Source organism: Hyla sarda, chromosome 10 (genome assembly GCF_029499605.1).
Source record: "Hyla sarda isolate aHylSar1 chromosome 10, aHylSar1.hap1, whole genome shotgun sequence".
NCBI lineage: Eukaryota > Metazoa > Chordata > Amphibia > Anura > Hylidae > Hyla > Hyla sarda.
In genome coordinates this window covers 130,241,061-130,265,077 of record NC_079198.1, presented here as the reverse complement: position 1 = coordinate 130,265,077, position 24,017 = coordinate 130,241,061, and the positions used below count along the sequence as shown (strand labels likewise).

Here is a 24,017-nt window from a genome sequence, read left to right as displayed (position 1 = left end):
GCTGTTGCAAAACTAAAACTCCCAGCATGTACGGTATGTACATATATACTAGTTGAGCATCAGTTCCTTGGTATAGGCAGGGCTTTAGGGACTTTTATGTTAGGTGAATAAATCTAATATTTCTCAGACCCCCCACACGTGTTAAATCACTACATACACCCCTATCTGACATATCCCCCACACGTGTGAAAGCATTTCATACACCCCACCCCAAATTTGAAACAGAAAAAATGTTCCGACAACTCGCTCATCGCAAAGGGTGTTCACAGTGAAAGAGGCTTATGACATTCTTGCCTCTGATACTGAGACGGCCAGTGAGGCAGAAGAGGAATATGCCCCATTCCTCTTGTCGTCCTCCTCCTCATCCTCCTCCAGTAGTGATGAAGAACCACAACAGCATCACAGGACACTGCCTGAGCCTGCACCCGAAACAAGTGACCCTGTGTGGACTCCAGTCCCTGAAAATGATGAGGCCCAGATTCCTGAGTTTGTGGGCAATGGGGGATCCAGTTCACTACGGATGGCCTTACTGAAATTGACTATTTAAAAAAGAGAAATTTTGGATGAATTCGTCAGCATGATTGTACACCAGACCAATTTATATGTCAAACAATTTTTGGCCCAGACCCCACATCATCATTTTCAAACTGGACCCCCATCCCTTTTGGTGAAAAGATGAAATTTTGGGGCCTTGTTCTCCACATGGGCATAGTAAAAAAGCTTGAGACTAGGCAGTATTGGAGTGCGGACATTCTGTACCATACCCCACTGTACAGCAACACCATGGTCCGCAAAACATTTAAGGCAATCCTCAAATTTCTCCAGTACAATGATAATTCCCAATGCCCACCCCCAAATGACCCCTCTTTTGATCGCCCCTATAAACTTCGGCCAATAATTGAACATTTCAATGCCTCGTTTTCAGAAGCATACATCCCAGTAAAGGACATTTGTGTGGATGAATCCTTAGTCCACTTCAAAGGCCGGCATAAATTCCGTCAGTACCTGCCCAATAAGAGGGCCAAGTACGGAATTAAATTGTACAAGCTGTGTTAAACCATCTCAGGGTACTCTCATAAATTTAGAGCGTATGAAGGGAAAGATAGCATTATTTAGCCCCCAAATGCTCACCTCTCTTGGAGTAAGTGGAAAAATTGTTTGGGACATGGAGTACCCACTTTTAGTCAAAGGGTTTCACCATTATATGGACATTTTTTATACAAGCCTGCCTCTCTTCCAGTGCCTTGCTGCCAGAGCTACTGTCACCTGTGGCACTGTTCGCAAGAACCAGCAAGGCCTCCCCAAAACACATATTCTCTTGCTGCTAAAATATAAAGACAAAAGAGATGTCCTTATATTGACATCCATCCATGGCAGCGGCTTCACCACTGTTCCTGTCCGAAGCACAAGCTCCACGGTCTCCAGGACATATTGTACAGGGACATTTCTTGAGTTTCAAGAAATTGTTATTAAGGCCCTCATTTTTGGACACTGAGAGAAGGAGCTCCCCAGTACCTCATTAACGGGGTATAACCGTATAGTACCTGGCCAACATTTTTCCAATGTTATCCCCTCGAGTGGACAAAAAGGGAAGGAACCAAAAAGAGATGTAGAGTCTGCTACAAAAAAGGCATCAGAAAGGACACCACTTTCCACTGTGAAACTGGTCCTGATAACCCTGGCCTGTGCATAAAAGATTGTTTCAAAGAATTCCACAAATCCCTAAATTACTAAATTTATCTTTTATTACCCCTACTATGACATTTTTATCCCCATTCTCTGCAGTTTCTATACATCCCCACATCTAAAATATAAACTCAATTTGGCACCTATAACCAATTCCGTTAATCATTTTAATTTTACCCCAAAAACGATTCCAGCTAAATCTGTGGTACATTATGCCGCAAATGTTTTCATTGTACCCCAAAACCATTCCAGCAAAATCTGTGGTATAGTATGCCACACATTTTTTCATTGTACCCCAAAACCATTCCAGCAAAATCTGTGTAAGCTAAGCACAACGTATTTGGAACTCAAAGGGTACTCCAGTGCTTAGACATCTTATCCCCTATCCAAAGTATAGGGGATGAAATGCCTGCTTGCGGGAGTCCCGCTGCTGGGGACCCCTGGGATCATGCACGCGGCACCCCGTTTGTAATCAGTCCCCGGAGTGTGTTCGCTCCGGGACTGATTACCGGCAACTACAGGGTGGGCGGCGTGTGACGTCACGCCCCCGTGTGAGGTCACGCTCCACCACTCAATGCAAGCCTACGGGAGGGGGTGTGACAGCTTGTTACGCCGAGCGCTCCGGGTCCCCGCTCCTCCCCGGAGCGCTCGCAACATCCTCGCAATCGCAGCGCCCCGGTCAGACCTGCTGACCGGGTGCGCTGCGATACCTCTCCCAGCCGGGATGCGATTCGCGATGCGGGTGGCGCCCGCTCGCGATGCGCACCCCGGCTCCCGTACCTGACTCGCTCTCCCTCGGTCCTGTCCCGGCGCGCGCGGCCCCGCTCCTTAGGGCGCGCGCGCGCCGGGTCTCTACGATTTAAAGGGAACCTGCGCCGCTGATTGGCGCAGTTGGCTTAATTAGTTCATTCACCTGTGCACTTCCCTATTTTACCTCACTTCCCCTTCCCTTCCTTGCCGGATCTTGTTGCCATCGTGCCAGTGAAAGCGTTTCCCAGTGTGTTCCTAGCCTGTGTTCCAGACCTCCTGCCGTTGCCCCTGACTACGATCCTTGCTGCCTGCCCCGACCTTCTGCTACGTCCGACCTTGCTCTTGTCTACTCCCTTGTACCTATCTTCAGCAGTCAGAGAGGTTGAGCCGTTGCTAGTGGATACGACCTGGTTACTACCGCCGCAGCAAGACCATCCCGCTTTGCGGCGGGCTCTGGTGAACACCAGTAGTGACTTAGAACCGGTCCACTAGCACGGTCCACGCCAATCCCTCTCTGGCACAGAGGATCCAGCTCCTGCCAGCCGGCATCGTGACAGTAGATCCGGCCATGGATCCCGCTGAAGTTCCTCTGCCAGTTGTCGCCGACCTCACCACGGTGGTTGCCCAGCAGTCACAACAGATAGCGCAACAAGGCCATCAGCTGTCTCAACTGACCGTGATGCTACAGCAGCTACTACCACAGCTTCAGCAATCATCTCCTCCGCCAGCTCCTGCACCTCCTCCGCAGCGAGTGGCCGCTTCCAGCCTACGACTATCCTTGCCGGATAAATTTGATGGGGACTCTAAGTTTTGCCGTGGCTTTCTTTCACAATGTTCCCTGCACTTGGAGATGATGTCGGACCAGTTTCCTACTGAAAGATCTAAGGTGGCTTTCGTAGTCAGCCTTCTGTCTGGAAAAGCTCTGTCATGGGCCACACCGCTCTGGGACCGCAATGACCCCGTCACTGCCTCTGTACACTCCTTCTCGGAAATTCGAAGTGTCTTTGAGGAACCTGCCCGAGCCTCTTCTGCTGAGACTGCCCTGCTGAACCTGGTCCAGGGTAATTCTTCCGTTGGCGAGTACGCCATACAATTCCGTACTCTTGCTTCCGAATTATCCTGGAATAATGAGGCCCTCTGCGCGACCTTTAAAAAAGGCCTATCCAGCAACATTAAAGTTCTGGCCGCACGAGAAATTCCTGCTAACCTGCATGAACTCATTCATCTAGCCACTCGCATTGACATGCGTTTTTCCGAAAGGCGTCAGGAGCTCCGCCAGGATATGGACTTTGTTCGCACGAGGCGTTTTTTCTCCCCGGCTCCTCTCTCCTCTGGTCCTCTGCAATCCGTTCCTGTGCCTCCCGCCGTGGAGGCTATGCAAGTTGACCGGTCTCGCTTGACACCACAAGAGAGGACACGACGCCGCATGGAGAATCTTTGCCTGTACTGTGCCGGTACCGAACACTTCCTGAAGGATTGTCCTATCCGTCCTCCCCGCCTGGAAAGACGTACGCTGACTCCGCACGAAGGTGAGACAGTTCTTGATGTCAACTCTGCTTCTCCACGCCTTACTGTGCCTGTGCGGATATCTGCCTCTACCTTCTCCTTCTCCACTAAGGCCTTCTTGGATTCCGGATCTGCAGGAAACTTTATTTTGGCCTCTCTCATCAACAGGTTCAACATCCCAGTGACCAGTCTTGCCAGACCCCTCTACATCAATTGCGTTAACAATGAAAGATTGGACTGTGCCGTGCGTTACCGCACGGAACCCCTCCTAATGTGCATCGGACCTCATCACGAAAAAATTGAGTTTTTGGTCCTCTCCAATTGCACTTCCGAAATTCTCCTTGGACTACCATGGCTTCAACGCCATTCCCCAACCCTTGATTGGTCCACAGGAGAGATCAAGAGCTGGGGTACCTCTTGTTTCAAAGACTGCCTTAAACCGGTTCCCAGTACTCCCTGCCGTGACCCTGTGGTTCCCCCTGTAACCGGTCTCCCTAAGGCCTATATGGACTATGCTGACGTATTTTGCAAAAAACAAGCTGAGACTTTACCTCCTCACAGGCCTTATGACTGTCCTATTGACCTCCTCCCGGGCACTACTCCACCCCGGGGCAGAATTTATCCTCTCTCCGCCCCAGAGACTCTTGCTATGTCTGAATACATCCAGGAAAATTTAAAAAAGGGGTTTATCCGCAAATCCTCCTCTCCTGCCGGAGCTGGATTTTTCTTTGTGTCCAAGAAAGATGGCTCCCTACGTCCTTGCATTGACTACCGCGGACTTAATAAAATCACGGTAAAGAACCGCTACCCCCTACCTCTTATCTCTGAACTCTTTGATCGCCTCCAAGGTGCCCACATCTTTACCAAACTGGACTTAAGAGGTGCTTATAATCTCATCCGCATCAGGGAGGGGGACGAATGGAAAACTGCATTTAACACTAGAGATGGACACTTTGAGTATCTGGTCATGCCCTTTGGCCTGTGCAACGCCCCTGCCGTCTTCCAAGACTTTGTTAATGAAATTTTTCGTGATCTCTTATATTCCTGTGTTGTTGTGTATCTGGACGATATTCAGATTTTTTCTGCCAACTTAGAAGAACACCGCCAGCATGTCCGCATGGTTCTTCAGAGACTTCGAGACAATCAACTTTATGCCAAAATGGAGAAATGTCTGTTTGAATGTCAATCTCTTCCTTTCCTAGGATACTTGGTCTCTGGCCAGGGACTACAAATGGACCCAGATAAACTCTCTGCCGTCTTAGATTGGCCACGCCCCTCCGGACTCCGTGCTATCCAAAGTTTTTTGGGGTTCGCCAATTATTACAGACAATTCATTCCACATTTTTCCACTATTGTGGCTCCTATCGTGGCTTTAACCAAGAAGAATGCCAATCCTAAGTCCTGGTCTCCCCAAGCGGAAGACGCATTTAAACGGCTCAAGTCTGCCCTTTCTTCTGCTCCCGTGCTCTCCAGACCTGACCCATCTAAACCCTTCCTATTGGAGGTTGATGCCTCCTCAGTGGGAGCTGGAGCGGTCCTTCTACAAAAAAATTCTTCCGGGCATGCTGTTACTTGTGGTTTTTTTTCTAGGACCTTCTCTCCGGCGGAGAGGAACTACTCCATCGGGGATCGAGAACTACTAGCCATTAAATTGGCACTTGAGGAATGGAGGCATCTGCTGGAGGGATCAAAATTTCCAGTTATCATTTTCACCGATCACAAGAATCTCTCCTATCTCCAGTCTGCCCAACGGCTGAATCCTCGCCAGGCCAGGTGGTCGTTGTTCTTTGCCCGTTTTAACTTTGAAATTCATTTTCGCCCTGCCGACAAGAACATTAGGGCCGATGCTCTCTCTCGTTCCTCGGATGCCTCGGAAGTAGAGGTCTCTCCGCAACACATCATTCCTCCTGACTGTCTGATCTCCTCTTCTCCAGCCTCCATCAGGCAAACTCCTCCAGGGAAGACCTTCGTTTCTCCACGCCAGCGTCTCGGGATTCTCAAATGGGGTCACTCCTCCCACCTCGCAGGCCATGCGGGCATCAAAAAGTCCTTGCAACTCATCTCTCGTTTCTATTGGTGGCCGACTCTGGAAACAGATGTTGTTGATTTTGTGCGGGCCTGTACTGTCTGTGCCCGGGATAAGACTCCTCGCCAGAAGCCTGCTGGTCTCCTTCACCCTCTGCCTGTCCCCAAACAGCCTTGGTCTCTGATTGGTATGGACTTTATTACAGACCTACCCCCATCCCGTGGCAACACTGTTGTTTGGGTGGTCGTTGATCGATTTTCCAAGATGGCACATTTTATTCCTCTTCCTGGTCTTCCTTCAGCGCCTCAGTTGGCAAAACAATTTTTTGTACACATTTTTCGTCTTCACGGTTTGCCCACGCAGATTGTCTCGGATAGAGGTGTCCAATTCGTGTCAAAATTCTGGAGGGCTCTCTGTAAACAACTCAAGATTAAATTAAACTTCTCTTCTGCTTATCATCCTCAATCCAATGAGCAAGTAGAAAGAATTAACCAGGTCCTGGGTGACTATTTACGGCATTTTGTTTCCTCCCGCCAGGATGACTGGGCAGATCTTCTACCTTGGGCCGAATTCTCGTACAACTTTAGAGTCTCTGAATCTTCTGCTAAATCCCCATTTTTCGTGGTGTACGGCCGTCACCCTCTTCCCCCCCTCCCTATTCCCTTGTCCTCTGGTTTGCCCGCTGTAGATGAAGTGACTCGTGATCTTTCCACCATATGGAAAGAGACCCAAAATTCTCTTTTACAGGCTTCATCTCGCATGAAAAAGTTTGCCGATAAGAAAAGAAGAGCTCCCCCCATCTTTGCTCCCGGAGACAAGGTATGGCTCTCCGCTAAATATGTCCGCTTTCGTGTCCCCAGTTACAAACTGGGACCACGCTATCTTGGTCCTTTCAAAGTCTTGTGCCAGATTAATCCTGTCTCTTACAAACTCCTTCTTCCTCCTTCTCTTCGTATTCCCAATGCCTTCCATGTCTCTCTCCTTAAACCACTCATCATCAACCGTTTCTCTCCCAAACTTGTTTCTCCCACTCCTGTTTCCGGTTCCTCTGACATCTTCTCCGTAAAGGAGATACTGGCCTCCAGGACGGTCAGAGGAAAAAAAATTTTTTTGGTAGATTGGGAGGGCTGTGGTCCTGAAGAGAGATCCTGGGAACCTGAGGACAACATCCTAGACAAAAGTCTGGTCCTCAGGTTCTCAGGCTCCAAGAAGAGGGGGAGACCCAAGGGGGGGGGGTACTGTTACGCCGAGCGCTCCGGGTCCCCGCTCCTCCCCGGAGCGCTCGCAACATCCTCGCAATCGCAGCGCCCCGGTCAGACCTGCTGACCGGGTGCGCTGCGATACCTCTCCCAGCCGGGATGCGATTCGCGATGCGGGTGGCGCCCGCTCGCGATGCGCACCCCGGCTCCCGTACCTGACTCGCTCTCCCTCGGTCCTGTCCCGGCGCGCGCGGCCCCGCTCCTTAGGGCGCGCGCGTGCCGGGTCTCTACGATTTAAAGGGCCACTGCGCCGCTGATTGGCGCAGTTGGCTTAATTAGTTCATTCACCTGTGCACTTCCCTATTTTACCTCACTTCCCCTTCCCTTCCTTGCCGGATCTTGTTGCCATCGTGCCAGTGAAAGCGTTTCCCAGTGTGTTCCTAGCCTGTGTTCCAGACCTCCTGCCGTTGCCCCTGACTACGATCCTTGCTGCCTGCCCCGACCTTCTGCTACGTCCGACCTTGCTCTTGTCTACTCCCTTGTACCGCGCCTATCTTCAGCAGTCAGAGAGGTTGAGCCGTTGCTAGTGGATACGACCTGGTTACTACCGCCGCAGCAAGACCATCCCGCTTTGCGGCGGGCTCTGGTGAACACCAGTAGTGACTTAGAACCGGTCCACTAGCACGGTCCACGCCAATCCCTCTCTGGCACAGAGGATCCACCTCCTGCCAGCCGGCATCGTGACACAGCTATCACGCCCCCTCCCGTAGGCTTGCATTGAGGGACGGAGCGTGACATCGTGATATGGGGACGGGGAGGTGACGTCACACGCCGCATGCCCTGTAGTCGCCGGTAATCAGTCCCGGAGCGAACACGCTTCGGGGACTGATTACAAATGGGGTGCCGCGTGCATAATCCCGGGGGTCCCAAGCGGCGGGACTCCCACGATCAGGCATCTTATCCCCTATCCTTTGGATAGGGGATAAGATGTCTAAGCACCGGAGTACCCCTTTAAATAGCATATCTGTGATGCAATCACAATTTGTCTTTTGCACAATCCCTAAGAGCATTAGCTTTTGGAAAACCTCAAAATGCTCAATACCCCATTTTATGAATTATAAATAGATTTTAAAATGGCGTAACTTTTCTGCGATTTCTACAGTACTGGCTCCTCAGAGAATCTGCAAAATTGACATTGTACCCCAAAAATCTTTGTACTCCAGTAGTCCCTGGACAGTTCTTTAATTTTGAGCCCTGCAATGTTCCCAGGCTGCATAGACCATGCCACTTATTTGGTATTGGAGGCAGGTTGCGGGACACCCTGGCGGGGGTGATCCCAAAATTCCAACTTGTGGGATTGGCGCTTCACCAGGATGTCTTCCCAAAGCCATTATCCACTTAACCGGATTAAGCTGTCATCACAAGTTAAAGTTATACCTGTAATATTTCAATTACAGTACACTGCCAGACTCCCATCCACAGCCTGACCAAGCTCTCAGCCGCTTAGCTGGCAACCATGTTTAGCAAACTTGTCCATAGACCACAATGACCTATTGATTACAATGGGCAAAAATCCTTAATGTTATAGATACACAGAGTGAAAATGCAGTAAACCTCTCCATAGAGGCCACAGAGGCTGATGTCACGACCAGTGACCTCATGAGCCTGACAAAATTTGAAAGATCAAAACCCCCACCACAGTATAAATACACTCACTTCACAATAAGATAGTGGACCTGACGTAGAGAGGAATCCCCTCTTGAAATGCATTGTCCTACCAACCCAGCTATCTGTGTTAACCAATTTGCCTCTGTATGTTATATACTCTGTTTTTCACAGTAAACTGCCTGCGAAAAGTTCTTTAACATCCTGGTGAAGTGCTGATCCCACAAGTTGGAATTTTGGGATCAACCCCGCCAGGATGTCCCGCAACCTGCCTCCAGCTTCGTTCCTGACCGCTGCCAGCGGTACCAATGATCGGTGGCTCCTGGACCGTGCCGCAACCCATCTGAACCGCTACTCAGAGTTGTGCCTGCCATTTGCAGAACATAATAAGATGAGCGGTATTTCTGCTTTTTTCACACACCTACTGTATACCATCTAAAACTTACTACACTATCAGAGCGCCGTATTCTCTGTCTCCTTTTCACCCCATATTCCTTTTATTGGGTATTGCCATACCCAGGAGAACCCACATAACAATGCCTGGGTAGTAAGTCTACGGTGGTGTAAGCTGGGCATAACTTGTAAGGCACTTAAATGGCGCATCTGTGATGCAATCACAATTTTCCTTTTACGAAATCCCTAAAAGCATTAGCTTTGGGAAAAGCTCTGTTGGATCAAAATGCTTTTATGAATTCCTTGAGGGATGTAGATTCTAAAATTGGGTCATTTCTCTGAGGTTTCCACAATTTTTACACCTCTAAGCCTCTGCAAAAAATGAACAATGCAATAAATGTGACCAATAAATGGGGTGCTATTATTCCTGTGTTCCTTGTGAAAATGAGCCAACTTGTGCTAAATGTGCAATCTGTGCATAAAAATTACAAATTTTATTTTCACGGCCTAATGTTAAAAACTATCCTCAATCACCTGTGAGGTCAAAATGCTCACTACCCCTCTAAATGAATTCTCTGAAGGGTGATTTTTCAAAATGTGGTCACTTGTGGGGGTTTTCCACTATACTGGTACCATGGTAGGCACTGCAAATGCAGCATTTTTGCAAAATCTGCATCCAAAATGCCAAAAAGTGTTGCATTTCTTTTGTGCCCTGCTGTGTGCCCAAAAAGTGGTTTATGAGCACATTTGGGGTACTGCCATGTTCAGGAGAAGTTGGGTAATAAAAGGTACTATTCCTGTGAAACTTGTGCAATTTATACATAAAAATGGCAAATTTTATTTTTACGGCCCAATGTTAAAAGCTATTCTCAATCACCTGTGGGGTTTAAAGGCCCACTACCCCCTAAATAAATTCTCTAACGGGTGTAGTTTCCAAAATGGGGTCACTTGTGGGGTTTTCCACTGTACTGATACCACGGTGGGCACTGAAAAAGAAAAAGGAGGTGTCAAATACCACTATATGCTTCATCATGTCTTAGGCCTTTGTGTGAGTCAAGGAGCATACTAGGATGACATATGAGATATTTCTAAAATCTTTAGAATTGTGTTAATACACATACATTTGATTTTTTTTTTGTTAATATCTTCCATGTCACCGAAAAAAATCGTTGAAACCAGAAAAATGCTAAAAAATTTTAGAAATTTAAAAATGTCCCTTCATTTTGCTTATTCCTTGTGAACCAGATAAAGGGTTAATAAACTTTGTAAATGTCATTCTGAATACTTTGAAGGGTGCAATTTTTAAAATGAGGTGTTTTTTGGGGGTTTCTAGCATACAGGCCCCTCAAATCCACTTAATAATTGAAATGGTCACTAAAAGAATGTTATTTTGAAATTACCATGAAAATGTGAAAAAAATGCTCATAATATTATAAGCCTTCTAATGCCCTAAAAAAGTAAAAGAATGTATTACAAATGATGCAAACATAAAGAAGACATATTGTAGATGTGAATTAATAACTACATTTATTTGGCATGACTATTTCTCTTACAAGTAGATCATTTCCAATCTAGAAAAATGCAAATTTTTTACAATATTTTTGAGTTTTTCACAAAAACCACTGCATGTATCAACAATAAGTTACTACTTATATAAAGTACAATAAGTCACGTAAAAACTATCTCAAAATCTCATTGGCCAGTAAAAGCATTCCAAAGTTATTACCACATAAAGAGACACGTCAGATTTGAAAAAAAACAGGCTGGGTCATAAAGACCAAAACTAGCCGGGTCATGAAGGGGTTAAAATCGTTGTGAAGGTGGAATATACATTTTTGGCCAAGTTGTTTGTATTTTCTGAGTAATTGAGCATATAGTATTCCTAACTGGGCTTAACATAACTACACATTTAAAAGTGTTGAGAGTGAACATGGGATAGCCATCTAAATAATCTAAGTTATGTGTATTTTGTTAGGTTTAATCGATTGTATAGAATTTCTACCTGGTTTTAATAAAACTAGGTAATTAAAATCTTTGAGAGTGAACGCTGCAGCATAACCATCTAAGCCTAAATTCTGTGTATTTTCTGGGTTTAGTCAAACATTTAGTATGTCTACTTGGATGGAACATAGCTATGCATTTAAAAGTGTTGAGAGTGAATGCAGAATAGCCATCTAAGGCTCAGTTACAAGTATTTCCTTGATTAAATGGAACATATAGAATTTCTATCTGGGTTTAACATAACTACACATTTAAGAGCATTGAGAGTAGCAATCTAAGGCTAAATTACATAAATTTCTGTGTGGTTTAATCAAACATATAGTAATTCTACCTGAGTTTAACATAACGCAATAAAAAATGTTGAAAGTGAATGTGGAATAGTCATCGAAGCACAGGTTACATGTGTGTTCCTGGTTTAATAAAACATATTGGGGAAGATTTATCAAAACCTGTCCAGAGGAAACATTGCTGAGTTGCCCAAAGCAACCAATCAGATTGCTTCTTTCATTTTTAAGAGGCCTTTTAAAAAATGAAAGAAGCAATCTGATTGGTTGCTATTAGGGATGAGCAAATCGAATTTGATTCATCTGAATTCATTAGGAATTGCAGGAAAAATTTGATTCACAATGAATGCGAATATCGCCACGATCCAACCACGTAAATCACTTCATTAAACTTCATTCGGTCCAGGCTCCATGGCATCTAAAATGGTGGATCCACATGTGAGGACATTGGGCAAGGAATCCTGGGAAGGCGGGAACAAGCGTGCGCGGGATTACCCTGAATCACATGCAGCATGCAGCCTATCAGCAGCCAGCCACCCCTGGGATGTCACAGCCCTATATAATTGGCAGCCATCTTGCAGCCAGTCACTTCAGCCTTTTTTTGCAGAGAGAGAGAGAGAGAGAGAGAGAGAGGCAGACAGCAGTGTGTGTTGCGCAGAAAAGTATTTTTAACGCAGCGATTCACTTCCCAGTCACATCAGCTTTCTATTACAGAGAAGGACAGAGAGCAGTGTGTTGCATAGAAAAGTTTTTTTTACAGCAGCGATTCACCTCAAGCCCAAATCCAGCCTAGAAGCACTGATAGGGAAGGGAGTGAGATTGAGAGAGAGAGTGCAATTTTGGGTGTAGTACACAGCGACTGTCTGCTGCAGCACTGGTGTGTACTGCTGGTGTTGTAGACAAATACTGTTTTAAGTGTAGTGGAGCGCATTGTCCTCCCCTTATAAGTGCATACCCCATATGTACATCTAAGTGGTGTACCATTTTGTTCCTGTTAAAGTCTTAAGGGCCTAGATACTGTGAAAGGCGAGGTAAAAGTACACACCTGCTGGTGTTGTAGACAAATACTGTTTTAAGCTAAGCTTAGTGGAGTGCATTGACCTCCCCTCATAAGTGCTTACCACATACGTACACCTAAGTGGTGTACTATTTTGTTCCTGTTAAAGTCTTAAGGGCCTAGATACTGTGAAAGACCAGGCAAAAGTACACACGTGCTGGTGTTGTAAACAAATATTATTTTAACCCCTTAAGGACGCAGGGTTTTTCGGTTTTTGCACTTTCGCTTTTTCCTCCTCACCTTTAAAAATCATAACCCTTTCAATTTTGCACCTAAAAATCCATATGATGGCTTATTTTTTGCACCACCAATTCTACTTTGCAGTGACATCAGTCATTTTACCCAATAATCTACAGTGAAACAGGGGAAAAAATTATAGTGCGACGAAATTGAAGAAAAAACGCCATTTTGTAACTTTTGGGGGCTTCCGTTTCTATGCAGTACATTTTTCAGCAAAAATGACACCTGATTTTTATTCTGTAGGTCCATACAATTAAAATTATACCCTACCTATATTGGTTTGATTTTGTCGTACTTCTGGAAAAAATCATAACTACATGCACGGAAATTTATACGTTTAAAATTGTCATCTTCTGACCCCTATAACTTATTTTTCTCTGCGTATGGGGCGGTATGAGGGCTCATTTTTTGTGATGTGATCTGACGTTTTTAGCGGTAGCATTTTGTATTGATCAGACTTTTTTATTGCTTTTTATTCATTTTTTCATGATAAAAAAAGCAACCAAAAATACGTTATTTTGGACTTTGGATTTTTTTTGCGCGTACGCCATTGACTGTGCGCTTTCATTAATGATATATTTTTATAGTTCGGACATTTACGCATGCGGCGATACCACATATGTTTATATTTATTTTTATTTACAAGGTGTTTTTTTTATGGGAAAAGGGGGGTGATTTGAACTTTTATTAAGGAAAGGGTTAAATCACATTTATTAACTTTTTTTACACTTTTTTTTTGCAGTGTTATAGCTCCCATAGGGGGCTATAACATTGCATACACTGATTGCCAGCACTGTTCACTGCAAAGCCATAGCTTTGCAGTGATCAGTGTTATTGGCGGTCGATTGCTCAAGCCTGTATCTCAGGCTTGGAGCAAACACCGAAGGGACACGCCGGAGGCAGGTAAGAGGACCTCCGCTCATATTCCAGCTGATCGGGATACCGCATTTTCACTGCGGTGGTCCCGATCAGCTCCACTGAGCAGCCGAACAGCTTTCACTTTCGTTTTAGACGCAGCGTTCAACTTTGAATGGCGCGTCTAAAGGGTTAATAGCGCGGCACCGCGATAGCTGCCGTGCACTATTAGCCCCGGGTCCCGGCTTCAGATTCAGATACCGGGACCGGCCCAATATGACGCGGGGTCACCGCGTGACCCCCCGTTATATCACGGGAGCCGGCCAACGACATGAATATACGTCCTTGGTCGTTAAGGGGTTAAGTGTAGTGGAGCACATTGTAATCCCCTCATAAGTGCATACCACATACGTACATCTAAGTGGATTACTATTTTGTTCCTTTTAAAGTCTTACGGGCCTAGATACTGTGAAAGGCCAAGCAAAAATTCACACCTGCTGGTGTTGTAGACAAATACTGCTTTAAGCATAGTGTAGCGTATTGTACTCCCCTCATACACAAACTAAGTATGTCAGGCAGAGAAGGGCCAGGAAATCCACAGAGGATTGGCAGAGGTCTAAATTCATCAGGCAGAGGTCTCTACAGACTAGGGGTGAGTGGCAGCAGGAGTCGCAGCGAGAGGCCTGAGCTCCCAGTATCATGTCGTGTTTTGACCAGCAACCCATCTGCCGTCATCGATTGGTTAACACGGTCATCCATTTCATCACAGGTGACATCTGACACCCCCAAGTCAAGAGTCAGTGGGTTCCTCAGACACAACCCTCAATTGGCATTGTCCCTGTTCTCCCATTGCCTCTGTCCTATGTTGTTCCCTCCCCCACAGAAGTATCTTATCCTGTGGGTTCAGCTCCACTGTGTAATGAGGACGATCTACTAGAGAACAGTCAGCATCTACTGTCCAGCCAAGAAGTGGAGGAGACATGCGCCGCTTTCTCCGCTAGGCGGGCAAGTAGTAATGAGGAGAATGTCGTGGGAGGGGGTATTGCGAGCATTCAGGCTCTTGAAGCAGACACTGTTGAGGAACCTGAGGAGGACATCAGTGACATGCAGACACAACCCGATGATGATGAAGCCGATCGCACTTGGGAGCCGGGTGCAGAAGGGGCTTCGGAAGGACTTCTGGCTCTCCACCTTATTGGACCCTTGCTACCGGCACAAAATGGGGGCTTTTTTTTAGACCCACTGAGATGGAGGACAAACTGACCTACTACAGAGACATCCAACGTAGTCAGTTGGCCGATGCCTGAGTCTACAGGCTGATGAGTAGCTTTCTTCACCCGCATAGTGATGCAACTCATCAGCAGCAGGTAGACTTTGAGCAGGACCTGAACCAGCAGGTGGTACCATACCTTGACATGACCATGCCAACACACCTTGGAGATCTGCTGGACTTCTGGACAACCAAACTTGATTTATGGCCGCAACTAGCAAAGTTTGCCCTGGGAAAGATGTGCTGCCTGGCCAGTAGTGTGCCATCACAGCGGGTGTTTAATGCGGTGGGGGCCATAGTAACCCCAAGGAGAACTCATCTGTCCACGAAAAATGTGGAGGCATGGATCAAAAAGGATTTTCACTCACCAATGCCTGATGCATCAGAGTAGATTGACCATGGTGCCACACCAACACTTCACAAATATGGATAGTGCAAAACATATTTAAGGTGCTCCTCCCCAGTTACAGACATTCCTCAGCATCTGACCACAAGTAAGTATTGAGGATATGCATTACGTAAAACGTAACTTTTAATAATATTCTTAGTATTAAATATATGTGCCCCAAATTTTTTTTAATCAAACAAAAGAAAAGCTGTGTAAAAAACACCATTTGCCACCTACACCAACAAGTATTGATGTGGTGCAAAGACCTCTAAAAGATTGAAGGGAACAATGTATGGTCCATTGTAACTGGTGGGGGTAAAAGCTTCCCCTGTAAGGCCCTACTCTCGCATTATTAATTCCCTTCTTGGCAAGTGTTACTCACCCTAAAAAGTGTGGCCCCACACAGGAACCTCTCCCTATTTACCCCTACATACACTGCCATTTCCCAGGGTTTTTTGGTGAAAATAGAGAGAGTTTCCTGTGTGGGGCCGCCCTTTTTAGGGTGAGTAACACTTGCCAAGAAGGAAATTAATAGGGCGATAGTAGTGCCTTACAGGGGAAGTTTTTACCCCCACCTGCTACAATGGACAATACGTTCCTCCATTCCACCTTTTCGAGGAAAGTGTTACGTCTTAAAAAGGGTGGCCCCACACAGGAACCAATCCCTATTTCCACCTAAAAACCCTGGGAAATGGCAGTGTTTGTAGGTGAAAATAGGGAGAGGTTCCTGTGTGGGGCTGTCATTTTTAATGCGAGTAACACTTGCCAAGAAAGCGATTAATAATGCGAGAGTAGGGCCTTACAGGGGAAGTTTTTACCCCCACCGGTAACAATGGACCATACGTTGTTCCCTTCCACCTTTTAGAGGTCTTTGCATCACATAAATACTTGGTGGTGTAGGTGACACATGGTGTTTTTTTTTTCAAACCTTTCCTTTTGTTTGATTTAAAAAAAAAATTAGGTCCACATATTTTATCCTAAGCATATTATTAAAAGTTAATTTTTACGTAATGCATATCCTCAATACTTACTTGTGTACACTAAGACTTTTACAAAATAAACTGTTTTCTTCTACCTACCTGCCCCAGCTACTATTCTGATCCTGCCAGCCCCCTGATGCCCCACATATGAAGCCAAGTTCTCATTTTTTACCCACCTTTGTCACCGGCTACTTTGTCACCAGGTGGTATTGCCATCCACCGCACCACTCTGCCACTGGGTCACTTTCAGGACTTCTGATGCTGCTGATGCCACCTCCAGGCTGTGTCATTCTGCAACTATGTAGCCTCCTCATGCTTCTGCCCCCTCCAGGCTGTGTCATTAAGTCACTATATGGACTACTTATGCTGCTGCAAACTCCAGGCTATGTCATTCAGCCACTGTATGTTCTTCTCATGCTGTCACCAACTCCAGGCTGTGTCATTAAGCCACTATACGGTTTCCTTATGCTTCCGCCAACTCCAGGCTGTGTCATCCAGCCACTATATGGTCTTGTCATGCTGCCGCCACCTCCATGCTGTGTCATTCAGCCACTATATGGTCTTTTCATGCTGCAGCCACCTCCACGCTGTGTCAATTTGGCACTATATGGTCTCCTCATGCTGCTGCCACCTCCACACTAGGTCATTCAGTTGCTATATGGTCTCCTCATGCTGCCGCCACCTCCACACTGTGTCATTCAGCCCCTATATGGTCTCCTCATGCTGCCGCCACCTCCACGCTGTGTCATTCAGCCCCTATATGGTCTCCTCATGCTGCCACCACCTCCACGCCGTGTCTTTCAGCCACTTTATGGTCTCCACATACTGATGCCACCTCCAGGCTCTGTCATTGTGCTGCTCTGCGACAGTGATTTTAATAGTGACGCCTCTGATCTGCATGTCATACTCAATAAAAGTATTATTTCACTAACCCAGCACACACCCTATGCATGTTAGAGCAAGGCAAAGTGTTCTACACCCCTATTGAGGCTCTCTGTAGGCCAGAAATAGCCATCTTTCATAGTGATTTGTCGCAAATAAATTCGTACCAAAAGTTTTTTGGGGGGAAATTTGCTGAATCGGCTGAATCAAATTTTTCAAAAATTGGCTCATCTCTCGTCTCAATAAAAGCCATCTAAAGCACCTTTATGTGTATTTTAGGCATTTATTTGCAGACACAGTATACCTACAGGGTTGTAAAATAACATAGTTTAAAGTGTGTGCATTAAACACACGTTAGCCATCTAAAGTGCCATAGCATATATATTTTTTGTTTAATCACACACAGTATACCTACCTTGTTGTCAAATAACATAGTTTATTAGTCAGTGTTTTCTAAAATTGCGGTCACAATGCAGTGCATGGGGCTTTATTAACCTCTTAAACCCAACCTTGTGCTATATCCTATTGGCCTGGGAGCAGTACAACACATAAGTACTTGCAAATGATTGGATAACCGGGTGTCACGTAATAGCTGCAAGGTATGCTGGGCTACACTGATGTCCTCTCAGTTTTCCCAGTACTTCTTTTTTTCATTTAGGTGCCAAAGCACCCTGTGTTCTTCATCCCTTTTGCTATCATTGCGCAAGCCAAACCTGGGAATGTTCAAAGGTTTGGTGAGCCGCAGTCACCCCAAAGTTTGGAGCAAGACTGGGTTCACCGGGCTCAGCTCGCTCATTTCTACACACAACATTTAGAAGCATTTTTCAGAACCAAACTTAAATGGCTTTACACGCCTGCTAAATTATGTAGAATATTTCCTGACTGCTCCTCTCTCTGCTAGAGACAATGTAGACACATAAGTAAAAATCCCCTTCTGGGATCAACTAACATGGCTGCTTATTGGCTTAAACGATATTCCCATGCCCCACAGAACCTTACTATGTAAACTTTTAGTGATTGGGGAATTCTCTCTCATCATTGGAAAGAGGTTTCCACCCCTCGATTAAGGAGGCCATAACAGTTAAACTATATATTCTTATGAACTTGTCAGTGCACATGACAGCGGCAGTTCACCTTCACTCCATTTGGTGACTGTGGAAATGTATCTCTTTCCATTATTATAATTGACCTCAGTATGTACCTAAGATATCTATGACAATGTCTTATCTTTACTTTGTACTCTTTATTCTTTTGTTATTTGTTGATAGTTTTTCTTCATTCTGGTGGTTTGATCCTTGTTACTATATTTCTATGATGTCCTAACTTATTTTCTTACAAAATATGGAGCTGTCGACTCCTTCTAATTTGTACCAATTTGATCTTTTTATCAGACCCTTAACCTCTTGAGGACGCAAGGTGTATCTCTAAGCCCTTTCCCGCTTCCTTACCCCAGCTCCTGAGCGCGGATCATGGCACAATGGTGATCATGCAGGTCATCACGTTGATGCCCAACATTAACCTCGTAGACACCACAATCAAAATTAACCATGGCATTTAAAATGTTTAAAAAACACTTCCCGGCTGCTCAGCAGTGCTGAACAGAACCACTGTGGAGAAACCACGGTGTCCCGATCTGCTTAGAGGACATCAGGAGGGCCCTTACCTGACTTCTCACCATCCGATCAGTAATTCAAAGCTCCAGTCAGCCATGGAAGACCGGAGCAATGGAGCACTGAAAACACTGATCAATGTTATGCTATGGCATAGCATTGAACTGTGTATGCTATTCTATGGGGACTATAACATTGTGTAAAAGTTTGAATCACCCCCCTTTTCCCATACAAAAAAATGTTAACAAAAATAAACATAAACATATGTGATATTGCCGCGTGTGTAAACGTCCGAACTATAAAAATGTTACAATACTTTACGGTCAATGGCCTATGCGTAAAAAAATACCAAAGTCCAGAATTTTGTATTTTTTGCACCGATAAAAACTGCAGATCACGTCACACAAAATGAGCCCTCACATATCCCCGTTTAAGGAAAATAAAAAATATTATAGGGATCGGAATAGGACATATTTAAATATGCCAATTTTCATTCAAAAAGTTATAAAGTTATAAAGAAGTAAAACAAAATAAAACCTATATAAGTTGGGTATCATTTCAATCATATGGACCTACATTTTTACCAACATTTTTGCCCCACAAATATATATATATATATATTTTTTTTTTTTGCCATAGATTTTGTGGTGAAATGAGGTCATTACAAAGCACAATTGGTGGAGCAAAAAACAAGCCCTCATATTGATCTGTAGGTGGAAAATTAAAAGTGTTATGATTTCTAGAAGGGGAGCAGGAAAAAACTAAATTGCTAAAATTAAAAATGGCCCGGTCCTCAAGGGATTAAGGACTCTTTTGCACTTTCGTTTTTTCCTCCTCACCTTCAGTATTGAAAAAAAAAACACAATTTTTTTTAACTTTTGGGGGCTTCAGATTCTACACAGTGCACTTTCTGTGCATAATCTGTAGGTGATGCTTTGATTTGAGATGACAGCCATGCAGACCATTTTGATGCATTGTACATGGCCTGAGCACTAACAGAATGACTCTCCAATCCTTCAACCTCTGCAGCAATGCTGGCAGCACCCATTTCTCTATTTGCCAAAGACAACCTCTGGATATGACAGTAAGCGCAACATTCCTGTGAAACCACTTTACGGTCTTAAATAAATACTAAATAAATTAAAATACTTTCAAAAATACTAACGAGAAACTGTATATATTTATATACTGGGTGGATTCACTTATGTGAGATACTGTATGGCCAATAAGTTTTAAACAATATTGAAATTTTATCTCATATTTTAAGTTTAATCTGGTTTACGTACTAGAGTTCATATGAAATATCCTATAAGCTTTTCTATTAAATAAAATATTTTTAAAATCATGTATTTTCATAGTATTATCAGAACCTATAGGGTTGAAAGGTTCTGACAGTTTTTTTCTGTTTATTTTGTTGCCAGCTTACACCTAGCTGTCTAGCTGGTCAGCTGACAGCTTGATGAGAGCACCTGTGGGTTGCCTATTTAACCCAGCAGTTGGCTCTCTGTCAGCGCCTGTGAAAGAGTCTATTACCTTCAGAAACTAGTGTATTTTCCCTGTTTCTCCTGTATACCCGGCATCTTTGACCTCTGGCTTTAATCTCGGCTTCTCTCTGATATTAGCGACTTGTTACTTCTGACTTCTCCTGGCTTTGACGTGGTTAGTTGACTCTTGACTATTGTGTGAGTGTTTAGTTATAATTTGTTAGTCTGCCTGTAATCCCACTGATCCCGGACCTAGTCAGTTTCATTGTTTTGACTATTACGCCCCTCACGTATTCAGAAAGGGACTGTCTTCGTGGTTACGTACCTATTGTTTAGGGCAGGTACGTAAGTGGGCAGGGATGGGGGAGCGGGCGAGATTAGAGTGCACTCCTTCCCTGCCCATACGTGACAAGTATTCTTTGGATCACATTAACCTGAAAGTGCAAATTGTTCCTGCATGAGCAGTTACAATATTTTTTACTGCAGGGGTTAACAATATTGGCCAAATAATCTAAAAATTTTTCTTCATAGATCTGGTCATACATACAGTGTATTATTTTTTACCATATAAAACAAAATCAAAGTTCCAGTATTCTTATATTTTTTCATAATTTGTAGATGGGCAAATATTTATTTTTCCCACCGCTTTTTTCATAGTATAACTTATTTGTTTACTTGATTACTAATATTCTATGAGATGCTTCTACAACACATATTCCCATGACTGACTGGTGGAGCTAAAAATTCATGATATGATAAGTAATGCTTTATATATAAATTCCTGGTCATATTTAAAGACTATGAACATTATTGTAGAGGGAATCACTCTGTCGGTGACACAAGATTACTGAATGGATTCCGGCTTCTATAAAATCTATCATCAACATGAATTTGATTCCAGAGAACACTTGGAGAATTACTTTTCAGATCAACAAAAAACTGTCTTTGGAGAGGATGCCTTAATGTTTCCTATTGAAAGTCTTAGAAATATTTTTACATTGGGTATGTCATGTTTACATTTTAATGTTAAGTTGTTTATGCTTTAATTATAGAAAACATGTCATGCTATGGTATCTTATTATCAAAATCACGTTGTGATTTTAAGGAAAGAAAGGAGAAAATGTTTATTCTTCAACTACCAAAGGATATCTTGAGTGTGTTAACCCTTTACAGAAAATTAAGTAGTAATTATCACTTAGGTTTGTTTAACATGTTATTGTATTGCTCTGCAGTCCTGATGTCAGGATAAGTTATCCTAGAACACCAAGGATTAAGATAAGGTTTGGTATATCTGAATCTTTCAACATTAGCTGAAACAAGTTAATATAAATTGGGTAAATTTGCTTTTTGGTGTGTGAGAGAATAGTGGAGGCACCCATGTTTCCCTACTCTTATGAGCTAATGGGAAAAGATCAGACTTTGTCTTTAAACATGATAAAGAATATAGGGTCTCGCCTACATAGCATTAAAAAATTATTACTATAGCCTCTAATCCTTTAGAATAATTTGAAGATATCTTGTTCTGTATTATACAAATGACCTATTAATTCAATGGGCACTGTGCAATGTTAAATCTCTACTATGGTCGTGCTACAGGGGAATCGAATATGCACTGCCAGATTTTCCCACTGATTAAATCAGAACATTCGAGATCCCGATAATATGGGAAACTTAGTAAATAGCTTATTGTCAAAAGATCCCTTGAATCTAGGAATGTGCAAAGTATGGCCTACTCTATTGTAGACATCAAATATGGATTATTTGTGATGCATTTCTCATTTTGGGTGTTGGGAAGCCAAATGGTTACATATTTAGATGAAAGGAATCTAGATATAATACATTGTTTATCTTTATTATATATATATATATATATATATATATATATATTCTTAACTTTCAATGTAAAAAATTTGCAGGTCATATTAAAGCAGATGTCTTGATAGAGCTCAGCTCTGGTTCCATGGTTCATCTTCTGTATGCCGCTTGTGACTTTTTTAAACATATCATAGTGCTGAAGGTCAGTGACGGATGCATAATGGAGCTGAAGAGATGGCTAGACTCCCGTACAGGAGCATTTCATTGGGGACATGCCACAAAACTTCATGCAGACATAGAAGGGAGCATGTAAAGTATTTATCTAAATCTTGGGGGAAACCATTTGTCAACATCATTACTGACACTAAACAAGAGATATGAAGCATATTTATAAATTATTATTATTTTCATTTTTATTATTATTATTGTCCCATTGGTTCCAGGACACTTTACATTTGATAAGGGTCAAAATACAAATGCAAGAACAATGAAAATGATGCAGATTAAAAGGGATTTTCCAAGAATTAAAGAAAACAAAAAACAAAGCTGATTTCTTCAAAACACCTGTGGTGCTGTTTTTGGAACAGTGCAGCTCTGTTTTTCTTATCCAGAATAACCCCTTTAAATTTCAGATTGATACACAGGGAAATAGAGCCCTGCCCTGAAAGTTTACAATATATAAAGAAAATTAAGAATATTTATGAAATATTTATGTAGTATATTTTCTGTTGGAAGGGCAAAGTGTAAGCTTGACACCAGCTAGTACAGCTAGTACACCAGCCATGTTATTGCATAATAATATGGAGATAAGTATATAGCTTTCATGTTGCTGTATTCATGTTGAATGTAGGACAATCACTTTTCTTTTCTTTTTCTTACATATTTCAGTGACCAGCTTCATGACAAAGAAGAACAAGTGAGAACAGCAGCTCAACATGTTATGAAATGCGACTTTGAGAAAGAAAATATGACGGATCCGATAGTCTTACCACCAGCAGATTGTATAATCACCGCTGCGCTTCTAGATGTTATCTTCAAAGATCGAGATGATTACATCAGATATCTCAGGAAGATCTTAAGGTTGCTGAAACCTGGAGGACACCTGATATTAATTGGGTGTTTAGATATGACTTATTACAAAGTTGGGAAAGATACGTTTCATGCTTTCAAATATAATGAGGTTTTTGCCAGGAAAACTCTAGTTGGAGAAGGTTTTATTATTGAAAATTGTAAAATTCATAAGAGAACAGCTGTGAGTGACCTTACTGACTATAAGGCCCTCATATTAATTGTAGCTCATAAGGAGATATAAATCTGAGTAAAATTAATCAAGTTAAGTCTATATGTCAAGTGTTTATATGTAAGGCTATGCTCACATAGTGTGTTTTCAGGCATATTTCATTGTGAAAAATGTTCCCAGCAGTGTAAATAAGAGGCTTGTCCATTTTTTTTTACATATTATGTATTGTTTTAGTAAGTAGAGAACACCTTTAATTTGTGTCTGATATTTGATACGCATATGAGTGTTTAAAAATATAATGGCTCAGTTTTCACTAGGAAAAATGTTGTGCTTCCTGTATCCCATAGAACAGATTTGATATAAATACCTGTAATGTTTCTTCTTTTTAGTTTTAGGTTATATGTTATGAATACAGGGTTGGCCAAAATAACTAAAATTTTATTTTTATATAGTCAAGATGTACTTTTCCAGAAAAACAATGTCCAGCAGCAAATTGTGCAGTTAAATGAGTGTTCTTTATTAATTCCAAACGTCCAGTTCATGAAAACAGAGCTTAGAAACACCTGACGGAACCCTAAACCCTAAAAACACTCTCCCTGCATACTTGCCCATCCATCCTAAGCGATGGATCGACAACTGGGTGCGGTTCCTCCCTGGGCTACAGTGCAGTGGCGTAAAAACAAATA

The 24,017-nt window shown here is 43.4% G+C and overlaps 1 protein-coding gene across 1 annotated transcript; it reads left to right on the top strand.

Annotated features, from left to right (window-relative positions):
* The first annotated feature begins 21,127 nt into the window (after nucleotides 1-21,127).
* On the top strand, nucleotides 21,128-23,403 carry LOC130293260 (nicotinamide N-methyltransferase-like). Its single transcript, XM_056541761.1, has 3 exons — nucleotides 21,128-21,278; nucleotides 22,193-22,400; nucleotides 22,980-23,403. The coding sequence occupies exons 1-3, from the start codon at nucleotides 21,128-21,130 to the stop codon at nucleotides 23,401-23,403; spliced, it is 783 nt and encodes a 260-aa protein (XP_056397736.1).
* Nucleotides 23,404-24,017: the final 614 nt, after the last annotated feature.